Below are 26,921 nucleotides of genomic sequence, written 5' to 3'. Positions count from 1 at the left end.
TCAAGGAACTGCAGTTTTTGGCTTCATTTTACAGCCCCAGAGGTTGCCGCTTGGCTATGATCTTTCCTGCTGGCCTCAGTGTCCTGGAGGGACATCAGGTCACCTCAGCACAGCAGATCATTCGCTGTGGTCTGCTCTCGTCCTTGGCAGTGGCAGCAGCACACCACATGGTGATGGAGGAAGTGAGGATGGCCTCAGTGATGGTGGTGTAGAAGTGCACCATCATTAACTTTGACAGGTTGAACTCCTGCAGCTGCTGCAGGAAGTACATCCTCCGCTGAGCCTTCCTGGTGAGGCGTCCGTGACTGGAGGTGCAGCTGTTGGTGTCCAGAGAGAAGAGAAGAGGAGAAAGGATGCAGCCTCGAGGGGAACCGGTGCTGATGGTCCAGGATTAGAGACATGCTTCACGTTCTGCTTCCTGTCAGACAGGAAGATCCACCTGCAGATGGAGTCAGGTACATTTAGCTGGGAGAGCTGGTCCTGTAGGAGAACCGGGATGATGGTGTTGAAGGTGGGATCCTGGTGTAGGTTCCTGAAGAGTCCAGGTGCTCGAGGATGAAGTGGAGGACCATGTTGACTGCGTTGCTGTTGTCTACAGACCTGTAGGCTCTGTAGGTGAACTGCAGACGGTCCAGGAGCAGGTCTGAGATGGATTTGAGGTTGGACAGCACACAGTACTGAAAGGACTCCATTACCACAGAAGTCAGGGTGATGGTTCTCTAGTTGTTAAGTCATGTGGTTCTTGGTTTTTGTGGATGATGGTGTGAAGTATCAGCATCAAAATATACTTAAAGAACCAACAGTAAGAGTAGGAGGACGATATTATTGATGCATTCATGTGTCTTTATACAGTATATGGCAGAGTAGCTGCTAACTCTCCTCCTGGGATCAATAAAGTCTTCTTAACCTATAAATAATAATAATAATAATGATAATAATTAGATTGTTGGTTGTATTTTGTTTTATTAATGTTCATCTGAAAAGTAACTAAAGCTGTCAAATAAATATAGTGGTGTGGAAGTATAAAGTAGCACCACATGAAAATACTGAAGTACAAGTACCTCAAAACTGTACTTACGTTACTTTCCACCTGCTGTTAATGGTTCAGTTTATAAATATCAGAAAATACTGAGAGAATAAGTATTAGAATGAGAAAGAAAAATAGAGAAACACACAAAATTCACTAAATTTCTTCTGAGTCTGCTGAGTTTTTAGTCAAATCTCTTAAAATACATTAAATCTCATGAAACACCTTGAAACATTTTTCAACATTTTGAACTGTTAGTTTGTGTCGTTGTGAGTCACAGTCGGTGTTCTGATGATGTCTGATCACACTAACACAACGTCCGTCTTCATCAGTATGAGTCTGAAATGTCAGAGACGCTGCCTGTTCAAATGCTGAACGCTGTACGACATCTCAATCTCACAAACAATTAAATGATAACAGCACTGATACACAAACAGTGGAAACAGGAAACTGATGAACGTGATGTCATCTGTGAAGATTCATCATGACGTGACAGTCGCAGTGTGCATCTCTTTCCTCACTGTATATACTTGTAATATTTTAAATTTCCTTCATTTACAGGCTTTTATTATAATTACTCTAAAGTTAAACTGTTCAGAAATGTCCTCTCAACATGATGAGAAAATGTTGTTTATTAACGTATTGCAAAAATTAAGTTGCAAAAATGTTGATACTGAACACAGAACAATATATGCTAGTAGGGAACTTTTTCTGGTTGGGTTCAGACTGTTGGTTAATGTTACAGAAGGATCATGGTCTCTGTTTAATACAAAAAAAAGTCTCAATATGGTTATTAAAGTGCACATTTCCAGCCTCTATATTTATATTCTGGGGCTCTACTGGAATATCTTTATATGATTTCCAGTTAAAAACTCCTTATTTATCTTCTACTGGTCCTTTATGCAGCCCCTCAGTTCAGCCTCTGTCTCTAACAGGCTGTTTTAGTTCCTGTCTCTTTAAGGCCCCGCCTCCTGATGAGCCCACTCTGTTCTGATTGGTCAGCTTCAGGAAGCTTCCTCCGGCTCCAGAGGCTACGTAAACAAACTATAGTAGGGTTCAACTATGGGGGGTTCAACGATAAATGCACATAATCGTGACAAAATAAATAGTGAAATGAGGCTAAAAAATAAGTATATTGCAAAAAACCCCCCAAAACAATTCATCTTAAGCTCACCTGTCTGGAGCAAACAGCTGATGTACCAGCTGGCTTGTTCTCCTTTAACTTGAACTTCCATATTTCTCTTCACTTGACAGTTTACATTCTCCTCTTGCCTCTAACAAGCCGTTCTCTCCAGTGGTGAATGTGATGTACATGATCAGAGCTGATACCAGGTATTGGACGTCAGAACCAAGCAGAGCCTTGAAGACCTCGAGTCTGAGATCTTCCTCTGCATTCAGCTATGAGCAGTTTGAAAGTAAAACTGAGAAAACTGTGAGTTAATTAATTGTTGTTTTAATTAATTCTTATGCTTTTGTTTTGTGTGACTGTCTCTCTCCCAGAGGGGAAGGTGGAGGTGACGAAGGAGGGGATGAAGCTTTGTACGATGGGACCGGGGAAAGTGTTCGGAGAGCTGGCCATCCTCTACAACTGCACCAGGACGGCTACTGTCAGGAGTGAGTACATTGAGTGTGTGTGTAGTCGGGGTCACATTTCACATGTCTATGAGTTGTTAACAGCTCCACCAAATAGTGATTTTTCCCTCTAAACTTCTCACATGCTTTCATTTCAATAAATGTTCAAATGATCCAATATTTCAGCAAAAATCAAAGATTAGAGAAAAAGTCCAAAAACTGAAAACAGATTTGTGTATCAGAACTTTGTTTTTTCTTCTTTCCTCTCCCATTAATCATCTCACCACCCCTCAGATTTATCTGCTGACCCTTTGGAGGGGCCCCGACCCCTAGGTTGGGAACCACTGGACTAAACTAGCTAACTGTATATAAAGTAGTGTAAACTAGCTCCACCTCCAGCAGCTACAACAGTAACATGCTGCTCTAACACTGATGCTTCACTATTAATAATCTAATGATGTCATATATAATAATATATCAGTCAGAGGGACCAAACCACTACTTTTAGTAGTCACATGAATATAACACATTAAACAATGTGTTGTATTTTAAAAGCGTGTTATATTATCCATTGTGTCAAATCCTTATCTGAAAAGTAACTAAAGCTGTCAAATAAATGTAGTGGAGTAGAAAGTACAATATTTCCCTCTGAAATGTAGTTCTACTCATATACAGTACTTACTTTCTTTACATGGACAATTAACTGTTTGTTTGTTTCTCTTAACCTTTAGTTATTCAGGGGAGTTTCTCTGAGAGCAACGCTCTCACAGTTACACATTCATACCTGGAAGTTGGGGTAAAGGGCCTCACTAACGCATACCTCAGTGGTGGTAATCCCCACCCAGATTTATCCTGCTGGTCTGGGGGATTGAACCAGCAACCCTTCGGTCATAAGGTCACTACTCTAATCTTTAGACCACTACTGCTGAAGGAAACTGGTCTGAGCCCAGGTGTTATGATTCAGTCCAGTCTGAACCAATGAAACACCAACCAAACCTCTGACAGCAGTCTATATGTGTGTGTGTGTGTATGTGTGTGTGGACCTCCAACTTTTTGTTGGCGCTTCCTGGTAGAGTGCTTGCTGAGCAGTGGTTGCCTGGCAACACCATCCAGTCCAGCCAATGGGCCCAGTTTTGGCAGCAGTGTCTCTTGGCAACAGCGTTGGGTTCGAGGGATTCGTTTCCGTTTGCTGAAGCTTTTTGCTCGTTATCTTCACATTAACATAGAGCCCCAGCTGGAGTTTATCTGCTTTAATTCTCTGCTTTTACGCTTAAACACAAAGTGGTCAGTGTCGGCTTTATGGCTACGTTTGAATAAATAAAACCAGTTTAAAGAGAAAACACTCTCAATAATGTTATAACAGCAAAGGTTCAAGTCAGACTAACACCAGATATGCAGTTTCAGTGAGGTTTATTGATCCTAAATGAGGGAAAATTCCTTGGAGATGTGGTTTGGACTCATGAAAGCTAATATTTTAGTCTACTTTTTTCCAACCTGTGCAGATTGGTTCAACTGCAGCGCTTTAAAAACCCGACAAGAACAAACCAGTTACCACAAAGAGATGAATTATTGATAAATCAGCTGGGTCAAGAGGACATTTGTCTCTTAATATACAACAGTGAATGAAATAATGTGCCAACATCCAGTCTGACATGTTGCTACTACACAATATCAAGAAGTACTGAAATGAAGTTTAAACATAAAAATAAACTCTTTGGAATTTAAAAAAAAAATCTTGATGATGAAAAATCAGTCTCTTGAAAATATGTTTTAAGTAGTAGCCTACCAGCAGAATTAGCACTGTTAGCAGTAGCAGCATTATTAGTAGTGATAGTGTTAGCAGTAGTGGCATTTTTAGCTGAAGCAGTATTATTAGCAGTAGTGGTAGAAGTAGTGTTAGCAGTGGTAATAGGAGCTACTAGTCACAGTATCAACAAGCAGTAACAGTAGCAGCTAAAGAAGTAAAAGTAATGTTAGCACCAGTGGTGCTATTAGCCGTAGTACTAGTGTTAGCAGTAGCAGTACTAATAGTATCAATAGCAGTAGTTTTAGCAGTGCTGTTAGCAATAGTGTGCAAGCAGTGGTGGCTAAAAATGACGCCCATTCAGTCCAGTTTCTAGTTTCCAGGTTTATTTCAATGCTGTGCAGCCCACTGAATATGCACAGTAGTGTTTCCCCCGCAGGCCCCAAGTTCCCGCTCAGCCCGTAGACTTAACATTGTGACGTCATGGATTTTTAAATCACTTTTCTTGGCTCGAGGAAAGTTTTACAAATGTAAAATCTCCATGGGTCAAAAATTCACAATAGAAGAGTAGGACGAGGTGTCCTGTCAACAGTTTTACAGACGTCTCTTTTACAATGGTGGTCTATAGGGAAAAAGCTTTTTGGGCTGCAGGGGGATTTTTTTTTGCTGCAATACCACGAGTGGCCCCTGTGAAAAATTGGCTGCAAGGCTGAGCAGCGGCGCCCTATCCAGCTCTTATAATACATCTATGAGTAGTAGTAGTGTTAGCTTTGGTCAAAGTAGTGGTAGTGTTAGCAGTACTGTGCAGGTCTATCCAAATAGAAGTAATATCTGAATAAATCATCAGCTCCACCGGAAGCACACGCAATGATTTGTTGTTTCACGCTTTTAGTTCAAACAGATGATGATTGGTTCGTTCATAGACAACCTGTGAAAAGTGTTGCCTTAACCTTTACTGTCATGTTTAGTTCAAAAGCAGACCCAAGCGAAAAACACAGACTAAGAGGCAGATGCAGGTTAACTGGTTTATTTAAAAAGCACTGCAGTGGAGATTAGATGGGATGGCAGAGGGAAGAGGAGGAGGAATGGAGAATGGCACGGCGGTGTGGTTGGCGGAGGAAGCCAGAGAGCGTGGGTAAGCAGGCGGGTTAGCAGGCAGGCAGGCTGGCTGGCTGGGATCCTGAGGCACAGGAGACAAACAAGCATTAATTCAAATAAGCAAACATTGGAAAACTATCACAATGAATGTCCAAAAAGACCAACTAAACCTGAGCATAGGGGACAAGAAAGACACAAGCAGAAAGGGGAACACAGGAAAACACAAGGAAGATACAGAAGCAGCCATGACAGTTATGCTCTACGCCTCAGCCTGTCTGAACTTGGAAAAAAAACCCTGCTGTTCCTTCATTTAAAAATCACAAATTTTTCATTGGAGGACGTGAAGACAAAAAGTTAGCGTGAGAAAAGGCATGTGTGGTGTGAGATCTGTGTCAGTGTATGTGCTCAATGTGTGAGAGTTGGCAGCCCTGGTAGTAGCAGTGTTAGCAGTATTGTGGCAGTAGTGTTAGCAGTAGTAGCAGTGTTAGCAGTATTGTGGCAGTAGTGTTAGCAGTAGTAGTAGTGTTAGCAGTATTGTGGCAGTAGTGTTAGCAGTAGTAGTAGTGTTAGCAGTATTGTGGCAGTAGTGTTAGCAGTAGTAGTAGTGTTAGCAGTATTGTGGCAGTAGTGTTAGCAGTTTTGTGGCAGTAGTGTTAGCAGTATTGTGGCAGTAGTGTTAGCAGTATTGTGGCAGTAGTGTTAGCAGTAGTAGTAGTGTTAGCAGTATTGTGGCAGTAGTGTTAGCAGTTTTGTGGCAGTAGTGTTAGCAGTATTGTGGCAGTAGTGTTAGCAGTTTTGTGGCAGTAGTGTTAGCAGTATTGTGGCAGTAGTGTTAGCAGTATTGTGGCAGTAATGTTAGCAGTATTGTGGCAGTAGTGTTAGCAGTAGTAGTAGTGTTAGCAGTATTGTGGCAGTAGTGTTAGCAGTATTGTGGCAGTAGTGTTAGCAGTAGTAGTAGTGTTAGCAGTATTGTGGCAGTAGTGTTAGCAGTTTTGTGGCAGTAGTGTTAGCAGTATTGTGGCAGTAGTGTTAGCAGTATTGTGGCAGTAGTGTTAGCGGTAGTAGTAGTGTTAGCAGTATTGTGGCAGTAGTGTTAGCAGTTTTGTGGCAGTAGTGTTAGCAGTATTGTGGCAGTAGTGTTAGCAGTATTGTGGCAGTAGTGTTAGCAGTATTGTGGCAGTAGTGTTAGCAGTATTGTGGCAGTAATGTTAGCAGTATTGTGGCAGTAGTGTTAGCAGTAGTAGAAGTGTTAGCAGTATTGTGGCAGTAGTGCTAGCAGTAGTAGTTGTGGCAGTAGTGTTAGTATTAGTAGTAGTAAGAGTAGAAGTATTAGCAGTAGCACTGTTAGCGGTTACATTTTATACTTTATTTCAGTCGGACTTCAATCTTCCTTCATTAGTTTCAATCTGACTTGTTTTCAGCAGCAGGTATTCACATCACTGTGTGTGTGTGTGTGTGTGTGTGTGTGTGTGTGTGTGTGTGTGTGTGTTAGAGAACAGCTGCTTGTGAATATGAATGCAGTCGTATTGAACCATCTGCTTCTTCCATTTCTGGACTATTTGACCTTTGACCTTCACCACACACACACGCAAACACACACACACACACACACACACACACCAGGACATTAAAACTCTTCAGCCGATAATATTTGCTTTCTGCAATGTCTCCTGTTGTTTCCGTGGTTACAGAGACACTTGGCATCTCCGTGGCAACAGACAGCAGGTCATAAAGCGGTTGAAACAAGAAATAAAAAGTAATGACCAAACAGAAGCTGTAGACTGTGTTTTCAGCACAGATACAGACTGAGTTCTGCTGAAACACTACAGTGTCACTGATGAGTTGTGTATTAGCTCTAAATATCCTGAGATTTAACTGAGAGTGACTTCTTTTAAAACAGCAAGCGCCTGATCGATGCTAATCATGAATACCACATTATTTATGTTATTCAAACATAAATAGTCAGTCAGTACAGTTAATCAAGGAAATCTTCAGTCAGACATGGGGAGGTGGGGGGGGCAGTGGGTATAAAGGCTTATCTTTGACTTTAATAAAAACGTCCTGACAGCTGTGATGGAGCTCAGCACTGATGTATCTGCAGCATCGCGGATACGTTCAGTGACACATGGTTGTAAGATTGAGACATTAATCTGACATGTCTCAGACCTGCCTGAGTCACATTAATAGCTGTAGCCTGTTCTGACGGACATTTCAGTAGATTATGTTACAGATGTGAAATACTAGAGAAATAAAAGAAGCAAAATACATGAAAGTCGGTTTGTGATTGAGGAGAGCTCTGTGTGTGTGTGTGTGTGTGGCATCTCTGTTCATTAAAGACACATAATTTGAGGCTTTTGTGCTCTCTGCAGTTTTCATTATGGATCAATATGTGTGCTGAAACACTGGAAACGGCTCCACTCACTGTAAAAAAATAACTTTACTGCCTGTAATACATCCACAGCAGCGTATTTCTCCCCCCTGTCGCTCCACATTAGGCTCCACTCTGTTACATTAAAACAGCAGTTTTGAGGAGCAGAAATATGCAGCTCGGTTTAAAACATTCGGGGGCTGGAGCAGCGGCGGCGGCCCTACAGGGACCTACAGGATGGAGCCAAAGCTTTGGCACCGCGCTCACACCTGCTGTGTTCACTGTTCCTGAACATGAACAAATATGTGAATTTGAGTCCGTTTAACTCTTTCTTTCAGCTTGTGAAGGAATGAACCCCCCCATCCCCCATGTCGGTTACGTGCCTGAAACTGTTTAAGGACACTTTAGGCTATAAAACAGGTGACACAACAGGAGCCTTTACTTTGAAAATCACGACACACACTGGAAAAATATCACTACAGTCACACATTTAAACATTAATGTAAAGGAAGAAAACGGAAGAAAGAAAATCTTTTTCAAGATATTAAAAGATAAAAGTTTTAACCAGCAGATGACCTCAAACTCTCCATGACTTTGTGTCATTGATCGGGATTTGATGTAAATAGTGTATTGATCGCTGCAGTCTGAGAACTCCACACACACTCCTCTGCTCATTAAACTGCAGGAAGTTTGCATGAGTCTGTTCATCTCCAAGGTAACGCCGACACACACACACACACACACACACACACACACACACACACACACACACACAGTGTACACATTCAGATGGATGCTTGTCTCTATGGTAACCAGCTCTGTCTGAGCATCACATCAAATTTATGGGATGTCTCCCTGCAGCTGCAAATTTGGAAAATCTGGTGGTTTTTTAACATGAAAACATGTGTTTGTATCAAAGTGAGGACTGAACGACATGTCCTCACTTTCCAGAAACGTTCTCGCTACCAAGGAATAAAACTCACAGCGATGCTCAGAGAGATAGATGCACGCACACACACACACACACACACATACACACACGCACACACACACACACACACACACCTATCATTAAATTCCATCTCATCATTTTTGTTCAGTCTTTCTTTGTTTCTTTCTTTCTTTGTTCTTAAAGTCAGCAAACGAACAAAATGAACGACTCTTCATCTGAGAAATTAGGAGGATTAAAGAGCCCCGAATCCACATCAGACCTTCACCTTCACTGATGATGATGATGATGATTGAAATCCTCTGGTCTCAGTGCAGAGGATCAGGCTGATGTTAATAGTGACTGCTGGCTCTTTTCAGGGCTGAAAAGAATAAATTCTCACTTTCCTTAACTGTAATAATTAGGGACCGAGCCCAAAAGGGCGAGAACCCTGTTGTTTGTCATGTGTTTGTTTGTTTGTTTGTTTGTTTGTTTGTTTCTTTATTTATTTATTATTACGCTACTTAAACCCTAAATTTGGCACGCACATCAGGTCTGGTGAATAAGACCTACAAATCATACACTGACACCTAAATCCAACAGGAAGTCCACAATCAGACTTTCAAAGTAAGACTTTGCTCCGATTTTGGACCCCGAACAAACACTGTCTCCTCCGAGGGTGTTAATGGTATCAGCTTCAAACTTTGATTCATGACTTATGACACTGTGCTGAAAAAAAGTTGTCAAAAACTTTGTAATAACTTGAACGGTTTGGATTTAATAAGCCCTGAAAGTTGCAGTGCCACATCACAGCTTACAATGTAAACCAATGGGGAGGCCATCTATGGGCCTGAACTTTGTGTCAAACAGAAGCTTCTGACATCTAAACTATAAGTCTGACCACTTTCAAACCTGTATCAATGGAATCGCGATGAAATTTCCTACGAAAATATGATTTTTAATGTTAGATTTGTCCAAAGTCATGTGATTTATGAGGAGGTTTCACAAGACGTGTACTCTAAAATCCTCCTCTCCAACTGCTCCTCAGTGCTGTGAAACATTCCGCAATACACACTCATTATAAAATCACAGGAGGAGAAAGAAAAGACTTTAAAACTCACACTCTAATATCTCAAAAACAATAAAAGATAGAAAACACATGTAAATTCAAGATTTGTAGGTCAAAGTCTCGTGACTCATTTAAAGTTCAAATTAAGTTTGTATCTAAAACTATGTGGAAGCAGTAAATGTTCAAAAAGGTGTGGGTTCACTCACACTCTCCATTCAGATATATGAGTATTTTTCTGTGTCCAGCTGCAGTTACTTATTGTCTCTACACACCTGACAGTACACATGTCAATCAAACTTTCAAAATAAAAGCACACCACACTTATAAGAAATATCCCTCATTTTTAAAAAGCAAAATGATCTGATCCCGACGGGCCAGAGGTCCCGACCAACGCTGCTCGCTGCTTTAATTCATGTTTGTTTTCTGATAACGATGGTTCAGTCGAGCCGCTGCAACAGTTGATTTCTATTTCCTGTCACTCCTGCTGCGTCTCCCCCCGCAGCGCCGCTGCTGCTGCCGCTGATGGAAAACTGAGTTATCTTTTGATTTCAGTCCCCCCTCGTCTCGGTCCGCTGCTGTCTGGGGAATCAAACCTGCGTCATCATCATGAAGCTTTGAGAGCATCCAGATCTCACAGGAGGGGGAATGTGTGGTGATTTTGGCAGATTTCGGTTCTTTCCTGCTCAGTGATTGGTCAGTGAGAGCAGGGCCACATCACAGGGACATCTGGCTCGTCCTCAGATGTTAAATGAGAGTTTTGTGACACATTGATTAGAAGTTTTGGAAGCTCAAAAAAACTTTAAAATCAGTAAGAGGGAGAAAATAAATAAATAAAATAAAATTTGACAATACGTTTCTTTAATCAACACCTACACAGCCAGACAGCAAACAACCGACTTCACTCTCTGTGGACTCAAAGCAGACGTCTCTCAACCTGCTGCACATAAACAACCGTAAACAAGAGCAAGAAGACGGTTCAACACTGAGTCCACATGTTGAACTTTACCAAACACACAACAACTCACACTGAGCACATGAGGATCTTTAATTACATCACTGTTTTATTGTGGTTGATAGTGTATAAATGTGTATATAGTGTAAATACAGTCAGATGTGTATCTCTCTATAGAACGTACTACAGTGTATCTACAGGAAGGAGACGTCTTGTTTTCTGGTTGAATATCGATGTATTTCAGTGGTTCTGATCCGTATGAATACATGTTAGTGTTTGAACATAAACTGAAGAGTTTTGTTGCTTGTCTGGACATGTGAAGGCTGTAGTCACCGAACGCTTTCTGTGTGAAAACAATGCAAACGTGTCACAGTTTGATCCATGATTGTTGCCGTTGTGTCGACTGTGTGAAGAGTTTTGAAGACTCAGTATTGAACCGTGCAGGTATTTATTTTTATTTTAGGCTTTTCAGATCTTTCTCATACATGGCCGCTCTGGGAGTCTGGATTAATCAACATACAGCAGATATCGTTAATAACCTAACGACATGTAGACATAAGGCTTAGCGATGGCCAGAACAGCATCTACAACAGCCTCAGTAAGGAGGTCTGCCAGCTCCATGTGGACCTTGGTCCTGAGGGAGGTGCGTGCTACATTGAGGGTCTCTCTGTCCATTTCCCCCGAGTCACCTTCACTTCCTCCAGAACAGCCAAGGCTTTCTCTTTTGCCGCTTCAAAGCCCTCGGCAATGATTCTTGGGTGAAGACGACCCTCTGACACGTAGAGGTCAGCCTGCTTCAGCAGTTCACCAATGATGAGGACGTCGGAGGTGGTTCCATCTCCTGTGATGATGTCATCCTGTGCTGTAGCGACCTTAGCGATGAGCGATGCTGTCGGGGTGCTGAATTTGCATCTCATGTCAACAAGACGTTGCCATCTTTGGTCAGCTTTACGTCTCCTGCACCAGAAACCAGCATCCATCGTGTTCACGACGCTCAGACTGAACGAAGACGAACGATGTAAATCTGAACTTTGAACTGAAAGTCTGACGTTCACGTTTCACTTCTCTGATGAAGCTTCACTAGAGAGGTGGTTTTGGTTTTAAAAGGTTTTTCAGAACAGTTTCTATGTGGATCAACCTTTTAATACCTGCAGACAAGACTCAGGGCTGAAAAAAAACGCTTCATGTTTTTAATTTTTTTATCACAACCTTTATTTAGCTTTTCCTTTATTTATTATAAGAATAAAGTGATGCTACGTTCATGTGCAGTAACTTTTTTCCAACATGAGAAGGTTTGAACTACATCACATCACATCACACACACATACAGAACATTAGACATGTGTACTGTTGCCATGACGACACCTGCATGTAACACATGCACACACACAAGGCAGCGCTATGATTTATGTTTTCTTCTGATCTCTGCCGCCCCCACCCCCCCATACACACACACACACACACACACACACACACACACACACACACACACACACACATTTACATTCATTGTGTAACATATAAGTCATAAGTATTCATATATGCGTGTACACACAGCAGCACTATTTAATTATGAGATCCGGATCATTTTATGTTTCCTCAGCAGCTGCATCCTTCACATTAACTTCAGGATTGATTCATCTCCACCACCGACACAAGAGACAGTGATAGTTTTGATTTATTTATAGCGTCTAATAAAGAAGGGGGTTTTGTAATGTATTCATGTGTGTATTTCAGCTCTGATCCATGTGAAGCTGTGGGCGATCGACCGACAGTGTTTCCAGACCATCATGATGAGAACCGGACTCATCAAACACGCTGAGTACATGGACTTCCTGAAGAGGTGACGGCCGCTCACCTGCTGCCTGCAAAATAATCATAATAATAAAAAAGAGAAGAACTCATGAGCAAGGCACTGCTCCTCAGGGTTACAGGTTCAAATCCCACATCACACACTCACCCTCAGCTGGTTGAAAGTCGAAATCCTTCATATTTCAACCTTGTCTGCTTTGGCAACACCTGTGGTTACCGTGGTAACAGCAGGTTAGGTTTAACACTGCAGCAAACTCTGAAAGTAAGTCAACATCATCGATCCCCTTCCTGTTCCATTACTCCAAAAAAAATGACCAAAATGACTGTTTGACATGAGAAAAACTGCGGCGTTTATTTATTTAGAGCTTTACAGTCTGCAGCGTGTTCACGCTGGAAAAACAACCTTGAAGCATCTAGAAACTACATTTCTATCCTCCACTGTCTGACCTGTCAGTGTGTAATGTGTTGGTGAGACTCTGCAGCTTTATATTGAGTTTCAGCTCATTGTTTATCTGTCAGGCTGCAACTTTACTGTTCTGCTTCACTCTCAGCGTCTCATAGCGTCGTTTTATGAGAAAAAGCTGTAAAAAAAATCCACTGTACACTACCTGCTCAGCACCAAACAGACAGTTTACAGTTAGCTGTAGACTAGCTGGTGAATATAGTGAAAGATATTTCCAGATGTTTCCCTCAGGAGTTGGTGGAGACCAAAAACAGAGCTAAAAGAGAGTGAATATTGGACTCACGTTCACCAGCTGGACACAAACACGACTCCACATGAACGATAATGTCGCTCCGTAACTGCTGGATGTTTGCTAACAAGTTCAATACATCACCTTTAAGTGTAAATATGTAAATATGTCATTTTAAATCAGACCCCTGCATGCAGCTCCAACACAACTCAGGCTCACCAGAAGGAGCATTTAGTATATTTGAATAGTATAAAAATGAATGCAATCAAATAAATGCACAAAAGGCAAATCAATCAGTTACTGATAAAGTTAAACAAACAGAAAATATATGAAATGAATGATGTGTTTCTGTCTGCAGTGTTCCCACCTATCAGGGTCTTCCAGAGGAAACTCTCAGTAAACTGGCCGACGTCATGGAGGAGGTGAGACACCCAACAAGAAAAACATGTTATATTATGTTACATCAGTAAACTGTGGCTGAATCTGTTAAAATTCCTGGTGTGAAAACATTAAGTATTTAAATCAAAAAGAGCAGAACAAACTTTATCACTGTTATCAACGACTAACTTGTGTCTGTTTAGACTCATTATGAAGCTGGCGAGTACATCATCAGACAGGGAGCCAGAGGAGACACCTTCTTCATCATCAGCAAGGGCACGGTAACTTCCTCACCGATCACCCTTATCGATCCGCTCACTAGTCCTGATCCGTCTGCTGTTAACACGTCGATCGCACTTTCTGTCAGGTGAACGTGACCCAAGTGGATTCAGCCAATCAGGAGCCAGTTCACCTCCGAGAGCTCACCAGGGGAGACTGGTTTGGAGAGCGAGCGCTGCAGGGGTAAGATCATGTGACCTGAACGCGACCTCTGACCTCGAGACCTGAACCTTGAGTTCTAAACTTGACATCTTAACCTGAACTTCCAGTCCTGAACCCTTAAAGAGCAACTTGCAGATTAAATTATTTACAAATATTTATATTTAACCTTTGTCTGAAAATCACCATTTTAAATATTAATGTAATATTTAACATGTTTTGCAAGACATAAGAGCCCAAATTCAGGAGGAAAAGTGTCCGTTATAAGCAAAGCTCTTAAAACCTTTTCAACATTGCGTCATATTACGTAACAAAACGGCGTCGGTCTCCTCGGCTCTGCTTCAGCTCAGTCTGCAGTCGTAGGTGGTCGTGAGTCTGAGTCTGAGTCACAGTTTTCCTAACAGGAAGGAACGGTGAGAATTTTCACGCCTGAGTGCGTTTTGTCCAGTTGAAGAGACGCCAACGTCACGGCTGCATCTGTTACGAAAAACGCAATCACATGTGGCGCTCATTCAGGACAGGATGTTGAAGCCAGGACCGGGTGAGACTGACAGCTGGTGGCTCCATCAGGTCTCCCGCCAGCAGGAGTAATGGTCACGGATCTGTCAGAGGTTCAGCTTGAACTGAGTAAGTTTTCTAACGTTTGCTAACTTCCAAATCAGTCAGCATAATGATTTCAATAATGAGAAGCGACGTGTGACGCGTATTAAAGGTGCAGGATGTAGAATTTAGTGGCATCTAACAGAACGGACTTGGCAGAAATGGAATATAATATTCATAAGTATGTTGTAATTAGTGTTAAATCACCTGAAAATAAGAATTGTTGTGTTTTTGTTACCTTAGAATGAGCCCTTTATATCTACAGAGGGAGCAGGTCCTCCTCATGGCGGAGTCCGCCATGTTGCAGACTCGGAAGGGAAGGGGGACGGGAGGGATTATCAGTCACTGTTAGACGCCACTAAATCCTTTAATTGTTGTAAGGCAGTGAAGCTACCTTGTTAAACCCACCAGTTAATAAGGTATAATAGCTAACATTAGCTAGCATTAGCAACCTAGTTTTAAAAGAAGGCATAATCGGTAACTTCAGTTTACTATAACAACATAGTTACAGCTTGTTTGCACAGCTAATACATTTGTTATTTATTTTCATGATGTGTAATGTTGATGCGTTTTAAATAGGGATGCACGATATTATCAGCACGTCATCAGTATTGGCCGATAATAGGTCTAAAATGAAATATCGGCATCGGCCATCTCTGCTGACATTAAGAGGCCGATCTGTTGCTGCCTCCTCCGCCGCCTGACTGTGTTTCCCTCCACGGACTGTTTCACCCTGACGGTCCTGGTGTTTCCTCCGCAGGCTGCACTTCACTCAGCTGCTTCTTCCCACTTTAACCTGAATAACAAACCGGGGCTCGGTGGTCCGGTTGGATCAACATACAGAGCCAGGGCTAACGTTAGCTGAGAGGCTAGCAGAGGCTAGCTGGCTGTGCTTCTCTCTGGCCATGCTGCTGCTAACACTCTGCTAGCCTCCCAGCTAACGTTAGCCCCTGCTCTCCATGTGGATCCAACTGGACCACCGAGCCCCGGTTTGTTATTCAGGTTAAAGTGGGAAGAAGCAGCTGAGTGAAGTGCAGCCTGCGGAGGAAACATAACAGTCAGAGAAAAGCAGTCCGTTAAGGAGCTGCTACTATGATCGGCTGCACAGATAGGAAACACTTCGGCTGACAGGATGTACCACTCTGTTTGGAAAAAAAATAATCTTTTTGGTTTATAACGGCGGTTGTCAACCAGCGTATTAGATACATTACCGCCACCTTCTGCTCCGGAGTGTGGACCAGAGATTAAATCCTACACATTAATCCTGTCTGTCTAATAAACTCAATGAAAACTCTACTGCTGCTCCCACTTGGCAGGTTCATTAAAGTTTTAATGCAGAACTCCTGAATCCAGTCTTCCTCAGTTCTTCCTTCATATATTGTCTTTCTTGATCATACTTAGTATAATCTATGCTGCATGTATAATAGTCTCCTCAGCCATCTGGAAAAAAATATGTGCATATATTGGTATCTGCAATCAGCCACAGTGAGTTTGAAATATCAACATATCTGATATCAGCAAAAAATCCAATATCGTGCATCCCTAGCTTTAAGGATTTGGGAGATACTGCAAGTAATGAAGGGACAGATGCTGCAGTGCTTCTCTCCACTGGCTCACAGTGTAACCTCAAACCTTTACGTCAGTCATCAGGTGCTGTAACTTTACTCTCATATCTAGAATTAGCTGCATATGCCACACATCCATTTACATAATGTAGGAGGGTAAAATATTAGAAACACTCTCAGTATGACGCAGGCTTGTACAACTCCAACACCAACTATGACCTCCATAATTAACATATAATTGAATTAACACATTTCAGACCAAATGTCAACAAACACTGAACATTATAAGCTTCATAAAGGTAGATTTTGTGGCAGAGCTGTTGTATTGGATAGCATTAGATTGTACAGGTGTAGCTAATAAGGTAAGGTAGACCTCTCTCTAGCCTCGCTGTCCAGGTGAAACCCAAGATGAGACTCAGACAGAAAGGTCTGAGAAACGAACATCACCTCCACTGCTCAGTCCCGTACACAGCCACGATGAATCATCCTCTGTTGTCATGGACCAATCTGCTGATATGTCACGGAGCCCAGAAGAGGAAAACGATGAGTGAGTCATCTGACGAGGAACTGTCACTGAGCCAACACAGAAATGTCACCCTGACCTCAAGTAAGACTTTTCATTTTAATTTTAGATTAAATGAAATAGCCAGAAATAATGAGTGTGTTTTTTTTTTTTTTCTTTTTTCATAGCTGCTGACATGTTCATTGTGTACCAGCTGATGTCACATTAGTATAATGTAGTAGTATAACACATTAGTTTGTCAAGTGGCTGCAGGAGGAGACGTGTCCAGAAGGAACAAACGTCTTTGACATCTGGTATTCTGGTAAAAGTATGTATGGTGATGTTTTGTTTATGTTTATAATCACATTTTCTATTTTAACATTCAGTGTTTCTTTCCTGAAACAGGTCTAGAGAGAGAAGACCTGCAGCTGGACCTGCAGCACAGATGTTTTGGTTCAAAGGACTAATTTTATGTTTTATTTATTAAAAGTTTTCTTAATGTTGCAAGACAGCACTTTTTATTTTACCTTTTTACTATTTACTTTTGCTTGTTATACTCATAAATTACACTATATGTGTATTTTGATGCAAATTAAAACATTATCTATAAATAAAATACTCTGAGTTTGTTCTAGTTTTAAATGGGTCAGTCTGTATATTTTTCTTTTGATATTATTATTATTATTTCTTACATCCACAAACACATTTTAAAAAGCTCCAATCTTGTGTTTTGAGTTTTGGTTTTAACTCTTAGTTTACATTTGTGTTACAGAATGTAACCTTATTGTCTTTATTAATATGGGATGTGTGTTATTAGCCTGAAGCTGCTGCTGCATGCAGCTCTGTTTGATATAAATCTAAACTTCATAAAAAGTTTTTATCCAATGAGACACTTTGTGATTCATTTTTATTGACTGTCATCAAAATGAGGCCATTAAAACCTGGAAATATGTAAAAACAGAAATTATTTAGCTTGTTTTCATATTGTCTCCAATTTGCTATTTATATACATATAAATACTTAGATGTACTATTTACTATTATTATTCTATTTCAAATCAGTAAAGCAATGAGGTTCATTCATTGCTCGTTTATTGTAACTCAGCAGAATAAAAGATTATTTCTGCCTGAAACATCTTCCTGTCTGCTGGTCTGGAGAGGCTCATGCTCCTGCCTGGAGTTCATGTTCATGCTTCAGAGTCTGGATGCAGCATCAGGTTCGGTATATCAGGTCTGCAGCACACAGTCTCTCCAGAGCCGACAGGGCCGACGTCTCCCACACAAGCAGCTATCAAACACAACCAGGAGACTGTTTATCTCTCTCAGTGATGTAACTGTGGAGATACGACTGATACAAGCTGATAGTTGCACTTCTGATGGGTGAGTATCAAGACCTTCCTTCTAACGCTGGCCTCCTGGATGATAGCAGGCTCATAATTAGTCAAAATTAACCTTAAGATCCATTTGTTTCTTATTGTTCAACTGGGCTGCTCTCCCTTTTGTTACGTCAAGTAAAATTCACACACAAAAATGACTCCAGAAGTCACTGTAGTGTGAATATAAGCATATTTTTTTAATGAAAATCTTGTTTCTACATCATTTTCCTACACATTGATTTACTGGAGTCTCCAACCAGCAAGTTGCTCTTTAACTTCCAAACTTGAACCCTTGAAGATGCAATAAATGATCAAACCGTCAAACTAGGCGGCGCTGATCAAATATTGATCAAGCTTCTGTTAGTGCATCGTCTATTTCTTGTCTCAAATGTTTTCAGAAACATATTTTAATGAACTGTTTAGCTGTAATATGAGAAAGCTTGTGACCCGGCCGCCATGTTGAAAATGGACACTGGGAGGACAGCGAGGGACTCACATGCACTAACATGCACACTCACATGCACTAACATGCACACTCACATGCACTAACATGCACATCCGACCAGACTGTCTATCAAAACAAAGAACAGAAAGGCTCAGATAACAACACACAGAGGGAGTTCGACTTTATTCTCTGCTCAGGACGCCATTATACTCCACTATATCCTTACATAGCAAATAGCGGGGCTGAATGTCGTTTATTGGACCTTTAACTTACAAACTTGAACTTTTAACTAACCCTTCACTGTAGACCGCTTCAATATTTAAGGACTGACACACCTGCTGTGATTGGTTGACCACTAAATGTGGGAGGAGTTCAGCAAAATAGTCAGTTGCCTCCAAAATAGTCCTCACTGTGCAGGTCTAAAACACAAGCTGGTCCTCACAAAGATGGAAGTCCATGAAAACAAACACACACACACACACACACACACACACACACACAGACAACCTGCTGTAATAAACTCCTTCTCTCTTGTTGACCTCATTTCCTGTCAGTTTGCTGTTCACTGAGATTTGATGTTATTAAGAGCTGAGACACGCAGACGCTGAAGTTTGACCCTCAGAGTGTGTTTGGGTGTGTTTTACCCCCCTTGTACGTCTGTCTACAACTGCTGGACTGAATTACATTTTCTGTGGACATTAATGGTCCACAGAGCTCAAACCCTGATGGTTTTAGTGACCCTTCAGGCTTCAGGTTCAGAGGTGAAACTCTGTCTGAAACCACGACTACAGAAACGTTTCTGACTGCGTAACAACACATGATGAGACAATTAGTTCACTGATTAGGACGAGACTGCTTTTACGATCTAATTAAATCTGATTTCATGTCTTTGTACATTAGATATAATATTGCGACAGCCTCACCTGGTAAATCTACTCTGTCTGTAATAGTGTGTGTGTGTGTGTGTGTGTGTGTTTGTGCATCTGGAGGTGAAAAGGACCCGTCAAAAAAAAAGAAAAAATCTTGCTTGTCATTACAAGCTGACACCACTGATGACGACCGCTGTGGTTTTATATAGCAGCAAATGTCCCGTACAGACACACTGAAGGAAAAAACCGAACATTTATGAGGCTGTGTGAATATTTCGTGACCAGAGAGCAACACAACGTACATACACACACAAAGACACACTAAGAACATGGATGATGACGGGTTGCTAAAAGCCTGGAAGCATTAAACATTAAATAGTGAGGACAATGTGACCCTCCAGGGAAATAAATCACTACAGTGTCCTCACAAGTACAGCAAAGAGTTTTATCTCTGCGTTCGTCCTGCTGAAGCTTCGTTAGAGACGTTTCGGCTGTTTTCTGGTCAGACGTGTTAAATCAGAACATGTGTGTTTACGTGATAATGAGCTTCTCTCTCTCTGCTGGTGTACAAACCTCCGATCTCCATCACAGCAGCTGCTAATTGGTCTGAAGTGTGTTTGGCTGTTTCCTCAGAGGAGAACAATTTACACATCCGCCGAGTGTGTGTGTGAGTGTGTGTGTGTGTGTGTGTGTGTGTGTGTGTGTGTGTGTGTGTGTTTGTGTGTGTGTGAGTGTGTGTGTGTGCATGTGTGTGTGTGTTTGTGTGTGTGTGTGTGTGTGCATGTGCTCGCGTGTGTGTGTGCGTGTGTGTGTGTGTGCATATGTGTGAGTGTGTGTGAGTGTGTGTGTGAGTGTGTGTGTGAGTGTGTGTGTGAGTGTGTGAGTGGTCTGTCATAGGCTACTTTTGGGGACAAATTTCAGACTTAGGATCAGTTAATTGGGGACGGCTTGTCCAATCAGGGACAAGAGCCATGTCCGTGTGTGTGTGTGTGTGTGTGTGTGTGTGTGTGTCCTGTATTTCTATCTCTGTGAGGACCTGTTTCACTTCCAGGAAAGTTTTGGAAATGTAAACATTTTTTGAGTTTGAGGACATAATTTTTTTTAAAGTAAGGACACGTTTTAGGAAGTATTGCAGTGTTTTTAGAAAAAGGAAACTGGTTTAAAACTTAAAATAAGGACATGTTGTCTGGTCAGGAAGTAGAGATGTGACATGTCAGCATTTCCTCACAGTCCATTTCCTGTTTCGAGTTAAGGTTTTGGTTGCTGACAGAGAATAGTGATTAATGAAGCTGTGTGTGTGTGTGTGTGTGTGTGTGTGTGTGTGTGTGTGTGTGTGTGTTGTATCCACAGTGAGGATGTCAGAACAGCCAATGTCATCGCTAGCGGGGACGTCACCTGCCTGGTCATCGACCGAGAGTAAGACACACACACATGCGCGCGCGTGCGCACACATGCACACACATACACACACACACGCACGCACACACACACATGCACACACACACACACACACACACAAACACACACACACATGCACACACATACACACACACTCGCACGCGCACACCCACATGCACACACACACACACACACACAAACACACACACACACGTACACACACAAACACACACACACGCACGCAAGCACACACACACACACACACACACATGCACACACACATGTGCGCACACACACACACACATGCAAACACACAAACACACGCACGCACACACACACACACACATATGCGCACACACACACACACACACACACACACACACACACACACACACACGTTACAATACTTTAAATACCTTTCAGTGAGTGAAGCTGCTGATGGTTTATTAAAGCTGCCTGCTGCCCTCTGCTGGTCCTCAAAAAAACCACACACACACACACACACACACAGTTCAATAAAGGCTCTGATTGGCTGTTGTCTTCTTTCTCCTCAGCTCATTCAAGCATCTGATTGGTGGACTGGATGACGTTTCAAATAAAGGCTACGAGGACGCTGAAGTTAAGGCCAAGTAGGTTTAACACTCGTCTTTCCTTAAAAGCTTCAAACTAGAGATTCAAGTCATTAAAGCTTTTCCAAACCTGAATATATGTGATATCAATATCAACAGAAGCTTTAACTCTTTGTATGTAGAGTTTATTTACTGCTGAAGTTTAAATCAGCAAAGTTTTCCTTTGAAAGCTGCAGCAGTACAAAACAAAAGCGTAACATTAAACATTAAACCTTGACTGTGATTGATTCATATTCTGATGGTTAATTAAAAAAAAAACTAGTTAAGTTTCCATCTAAATATACTCAACAACATTTCAACCGAATTTCCAAATTGGATCCAAAGAAAATGTGACAGTTTGTTTCCATCCACTCGTGCTGTTTCTCACTTTCTTCCGTTCAGGTTTTTGACGCACAGATTGAAAATAAACCCTAACCCTAACAGGTGGATGGAAATACACTAACTAACAGTAAGCTGTGACTGTGTCTCAATATTTACAGCAGTAACAGGATCCTCAGTGTTGCTTATGTAAGAACAGCTAATAATACCTGCTGCGGTTAGAGAGTCAGAACCAGGTCACACTAAAGGACACAAAGAAACCGCTGAACATACACGAAGGAGCTTCTTCACTCTCGGCAGCTGTTTTCTTTCCATGTCAATCGTCTTAAAGCTCCTTGTTTTATCTGAATATTAAATTATCGGCTGCAACTTTTACTGTTCTGGTTCACTCTCAGCGCTCTCATAGTGTCGTTTTCAGAGACAAAGCTGTAAAAAGCTGCTGTACACTACCTGCTCAGCACCAAACTGGTGAACATAGTGGAGCATTTAGCAGCTAAAGAGTCAGATATTTCCCTCAGGAGTTGGTGGAGACCAAAAACAGAGCTAAAAGAGAGTGAATATTGGACTTACATTCACCAGGTGGACAGAAACACGACTCCACATGAATGATAATGTTGCTCCGTAACTGCTGGATGTGGAAATAAGCAACTGTTTGCTAACAAGATGATGATGTGTCAGTGTTGTGTTCATAACTTGGGTCGATCGGGACGCTGGTAGTTTTGTTTCTACATGTTATATATAAATGTACAAACTATCATTCTTAACTAAAGGAGACATTCTCTCCTCTCCTTGAGACTTGAAGTAACTGTCTGTGTTGTTTGTGGGAAGCGAAAGCCTCTCTGATAAAGGGTGAATCAGCGTTGCCGTGGTTACCAAGGTCGGAGGAGGAGGCCTTTCTTAGACAACACAGGTAACACGGTAAATGTGTAGATTCTGTTGACACGATCAGAGATTCAAACCAGAATGTGCTGACGGTGACAAACACGAGTAAAGTGCAGTTCAGAAACTAATGAACCAATTAGATTAATGTTTCATATCGTAGGCTGGTCTGTCGGGGTTAAAGACTGAAGATTCAGACCTTCAGAGGGCAGAACGGGAAGAGACAGCATCTTGATGTTTGCTTTCAATAAACATTCTCATTATTAAGACATCAAAGGCTCGTGTGCACTTTCTCCACTGAGTTTGCTGACCATCGCTCAATATTTCCACATCATATATATTATGAATCAGCTCCATTCCTGCTAGTTTAAATAATTACTGGATATGAATATGAAGTTTAGTTGGGAGCTGATTTTAAAGGTCTTTCTTCTTTCTTTCCTACTGAAGACAGCTCCTAAATATATGTTCAGAAGAAGCTCGTTAATAGAACAGCTGCTCACTGTAGTTTTTAACAAACAAACAAACAAACAGGAGGACATTTGTTGGGGACTATTTTCAGTGGCAGATGAATCCACGTTTGGCGCTCTAGTGAGTATTTCTGGCAGCAGGACGGTGTGTGTGTGTGTGTGGGACTCAGTCAAAATAAACTAGTGTGTGTGTCACAGTGCAGCGATGTGACTCACTGATGTGTTTTTAATAGTTTTTGGACAACGACGCAGGTCTACAGCACAGAGGAAGAAGATTTATCTTTTATTTTGTTGCATATAATTTATTATTGTCTCGTATCTTATCTTACATTATATATCAATAACAGTGATTGTTAGCAGATCAATTCACTGATGTTTTTTTATGGGATTTGTTGATAAGAAGAAAAAGTTTATAACAACAAACATGGAGGACTTTTACATAAATCTATGTGTAATATTTACAGTCAGTCGCGGTGTAACAGCAGCTGTTGTGTCCAGGATCAGATGACTGTTGGTCATGTGACGGTGTGAAGCTGATGACCGTCAGTCATCTCCTCTTATGGTATAGATGAGTGTTTTTCCATCCTGGTCCCCCCCCCTGGTCCCCCCCCCGGTCCCCCCCCGGTCCCCTCTCTGCCACCCCCCCGGTCCCCTCTGCCCTGCATGTTTTAGGTTTCTTGATGACGAGCTGGGGGGGGGGGGGGGGTATATATCACTGGTATAGATTCAATACAGCAAACACACACATCATTCATACACCAGGTGTCCTCCTGTCAATCAGGGATGTTGCTATGGTAACCCTAAACAGAAAACTGATGTGTTAATATATTTCTGTCTGTATCTATTTTCTTTTTTTTTTACACTTCTGTTTATTTATTTATTTATTTTTAAAAGGATTAATTTGCTGCAAGAAGTTTTAATTGCAACATGAGATACAGAAGTCATAATTATGAGATATTATGAGATTTTTAAACATTTTTGTCATTAAAGCTAAAAAAAAACTATTACATGTAAATAAAAATAATAATTATAATAGAGTAATATAGAATAATAGTAATAATAATAATAATAATAATAATGAATAGAATAACAATAATAATGGATGTAGCCACTGTGATGTCAAACATCGGTTTGTGGACTCCCGTTCTGAAACCGTGAGTTCGGTATTTTGACTTTCGCCGTCTTAGTTTTTTGGAGCCAGAAGTGATGACCATATTTGGACGAGAGCGTGGTGCCGGGGGGAGGAGCTCTCCAGAGTCCAGCTGCAGCACCTCACACACTGCCGTGGTAGTGCCAAGGTCGCCTAAAGCATACCCCGCTTTATCGCCTGTAATTTATAGATTATCTGTGAATCCCAGTTGTCTAAAACTGACCTCGCTAGCAAGCAGCAGGCTGTAGTTCGACAGCTCCGCACATAGAACTGGACTTACTTCCAGGTACTATTTCTTATCGAGCGATGATGTCAGACCTGAACACAGAAATGGTGAAAAACACTCTTAACTCCACGGTTCAGTCTTTTCACGTTTTCAGCAATTAATTTCTAACATATTTAATGTGTTTCAAAAGAAATCTCTGATTTTCCTTTACACACTTTAACTTTTAGAGTTTTTATCATGGTTCAATGTTATAATTAACACTCTGTGTTATTTTCTGTTTGTGTGCTCTGAATGTTTTATGTGAAATGGTAAATGGACTGCACTTACATGGTTCCTTTCTAGTCTTACAACCACTCAGAGCACATTCATACACTGATGGCTGCCATGCCAACCTGCTCATCAGGAGGCTAATTTAATGCATTCACACACACAGATGGCACTTTGGCAATTTGGGCTTCAGTATCTTGCTCAAGAACACTTCGACATGCAGACTGGAGGAGCCGGGAATCAAACCGCTGATCTTCTGATTAGTAGACGACCTGCTCGTCATGTTCATGGTTTGAATCTGTGTGTTTTTGTTTGCTTTTTTTAATAAAACCAAACCAGATCACACCCCTGCTGCAGGACTGTTCACCAGTTTTAAGTTATATATAGTTTTCCCTTGTTAAGCTGATGCTGTGATTCAGTGTGTTGCTCAAGGACACTTCAGCAGGGTGAAGGTTGGGGGGGGTCTTTGAACCTGTAGTTCAATGCTAACAGTTAATCTCTTTCTCACTTTAACAAACTATTTTTAGAGTGTTAGTTTGTCCTGACAGAACGGCAGCAGCTACTGTTTCTGCAGAAATCTGATTCCACAGCGTTGGTTTCCAGGAAATAGTCCACTCCCTGTTTGGAGAAACACACACACAAACACACACACACACACACACACACACAGAGATTTTATTTTGACTTGCAATCAAATCACCCAAAAACATCTTTCCTACCTGAACCTGGCAGAGCTGTGACTCACTGCTTAGAGCAGCTGATGATGAACTTCTGCTTCATCACTTCACTGATGAAGCAGACGATCACAAACTGTCAAAAAGAATCACAGCAAAACTTCTCAACTGAAATGGTTCCATCCATTATTTGTGCAACGTGAGACGCTGGACTGAAATTAGTGACACAAAGACACAAGTGATGTTGGGAACCAGGGTCCAGTGCAAAGGGAGAGCAACCTTTTACCAGACTATAAAACTATAACTTGAGACGTAGATATGTGCTCTAAATATCTTGATACGTCTTTTGAAGTCAGTCTCTGGTTTTGAGGTCGGGACAGTTTGTCCCGCTGCCTGACAGTCAGTCTGACCGAGCTGCGTTTACAGGATGAACCTCTGAGCAATGTTCCCACGTGCTAAAAATACCAGCAGCAGCAGCGTCCAGCCGTGCGGTCCGTCCTCTCAGGTTGGTCTTACACCCTGCAGGACTCAGCCGGAGCAGACGTGGATGCTGTTTTGGCAAAAAGGAGAAACCTTTCAGAGGCTCTCCTCGCTCACGCTTTCAGTTTGAGTAAACTCGTTTGGACTTTTTTCCCACGGTGGACGTCCAAAAACTTCAAGTCTAGTTATTAAATTCTTTCTTAAACGTAGAATATTTACATCTTTCTTATTTTTGATGATACCGTCCTGTTCTGGATTCTGACGGCGGCGTCCCGCTTGGTTCCGGACCGACTCCGTTTGTAACCTACATGCACACAGAGCTGGAGGATCTGGCAACCTCACCGCACCAGACCAGAACCTCACACCACCACCGCCACCGCCACCGTCGCCTCGTCGTCGCCTATCCTCACCATGTAAACTTGAAGTGGAGCTCCTCCTTTGAGACGGCTCTCTTACGGACGCTGTGCAGAACGTTCTCGTGAGGACAGAAAAGAGTTTTTGTTTATTTGTTTGGGGGTTTTTTTTTCGGCGAGGAGACATCGTTCCAAAGATCTGAAGGAAGTGGAAATAACTGCACCGTCAGCATCGACTGAAGGATTCCATTTTATCTAAGAAAGTCCAGCTGTAGGTTTGTCTGACCAGAACGCTGCACAAAATTACATTCCTGAAATAATTTCATTATTATTATTTTAGAAAAGCTTCACAGAAACATCTCTCAGGTGTTCTGATCCGTCCGGTCCCGGTCCCCGTTCTCGTGGATTTAATACAGTTTGGAGATGAGGGAGTTGTTCCCCATCACAGCGAGGCGGCAGAGAGAGCGACAGACCAGCCTCCCTGCTCCTCCTTCCTCCTCCTCTTCTTCCTCCTTCCCCATCACCTCCTTCTCCATCCAAACCTCCAAAAAGTTCCCGTTCTTCCACGTGGTCAAATGCTGCAGGTACGACGGAGCTGCATTCCTGTTCTGTCTGAACCGGAAGAGTGTTTGGTTTCAAACCTGTA

At 41.8% G+C, this 26,921-nt stretch overlaps 2 protein-coding genes across 6 annotated transcripts in view; one reads left to right on the top strand and one right to left on the bottom strand.

Annotated features, from left to right (window-relative positions):
* The window catches only part of LOC122971137 (microfibril-associated glycoprotein 4-like), a 750,976-nt gene that overhangs the window by 674,517 nt on the left and 49,538 nt on the right, over window positions 1-26,921 (bottom strand). The gene's annotated exons all lie outside the window — the stretch shown is intronic.
* The window catches only part of LOC122971119 (cGMP-dependent protein kinase 1-like), a 62,793-nt gene that overhangs the window by 27,323 nt on the left and 8,549 nt on the right, over window positions 1-26,921 (top strand). For 2 of the 5 annotated variants that reach the window (XM_044337629.1, XM_044337628.1), the window contains exons 3-9: window positions 2,528-2,641; window positions 12,496-12,601; window positions 13,621-13,684; window positions 13,844-13,921; window positions 14,008-14,102; window positions 20,785-20,850; window positions 21,387-21,461. In XM_044337629.1, coding sequence (XP_044193564.1) covers window positions 2,528-2,641; window positions 12,496-12,601; window positions 13,621-13,684; window positions 13,844-13,921; window positions 14,008-14,102; window positions 20,785-20,850; window positions 21,387-21,461 — 598 coding nt within the window. Of the gene's footprint in view, window positions 1-2,527; window positions 2,642-12,495; window positions 12,602-13,620; window positions 13,685-13,843; window positions 13,922-14,007; window positions 14,706-16,626; window positions 16,962-20,784; window positions 20,851-21,386; window positions 21,462-25,771; window positions 26,860-26,921 lie in introns of those variants that run through there. The other 3 variants (XR_006399406.1, XM_044337631.1, XM_044337630.1) reach the window with 3 other exon arrangements.

Source organism: Thunnus albacares, chromosome 20, assembly GCF_914725855.1.
Source record: "Thunnus albacares chromosome 20, fThuAlb1.1, whole genome shotgun sequence".
Taxonomy (NCBI): Eukaryota; Metazoa; Chordata; class Actinopteri; order Scombriformes; family Scombridae; genus Thunnus; species Thunnus albacares.
Note: the sequence above shows the minus strand (reverse complement) of the source record. Positions and strands in the feature narration are given on the sequence as shown.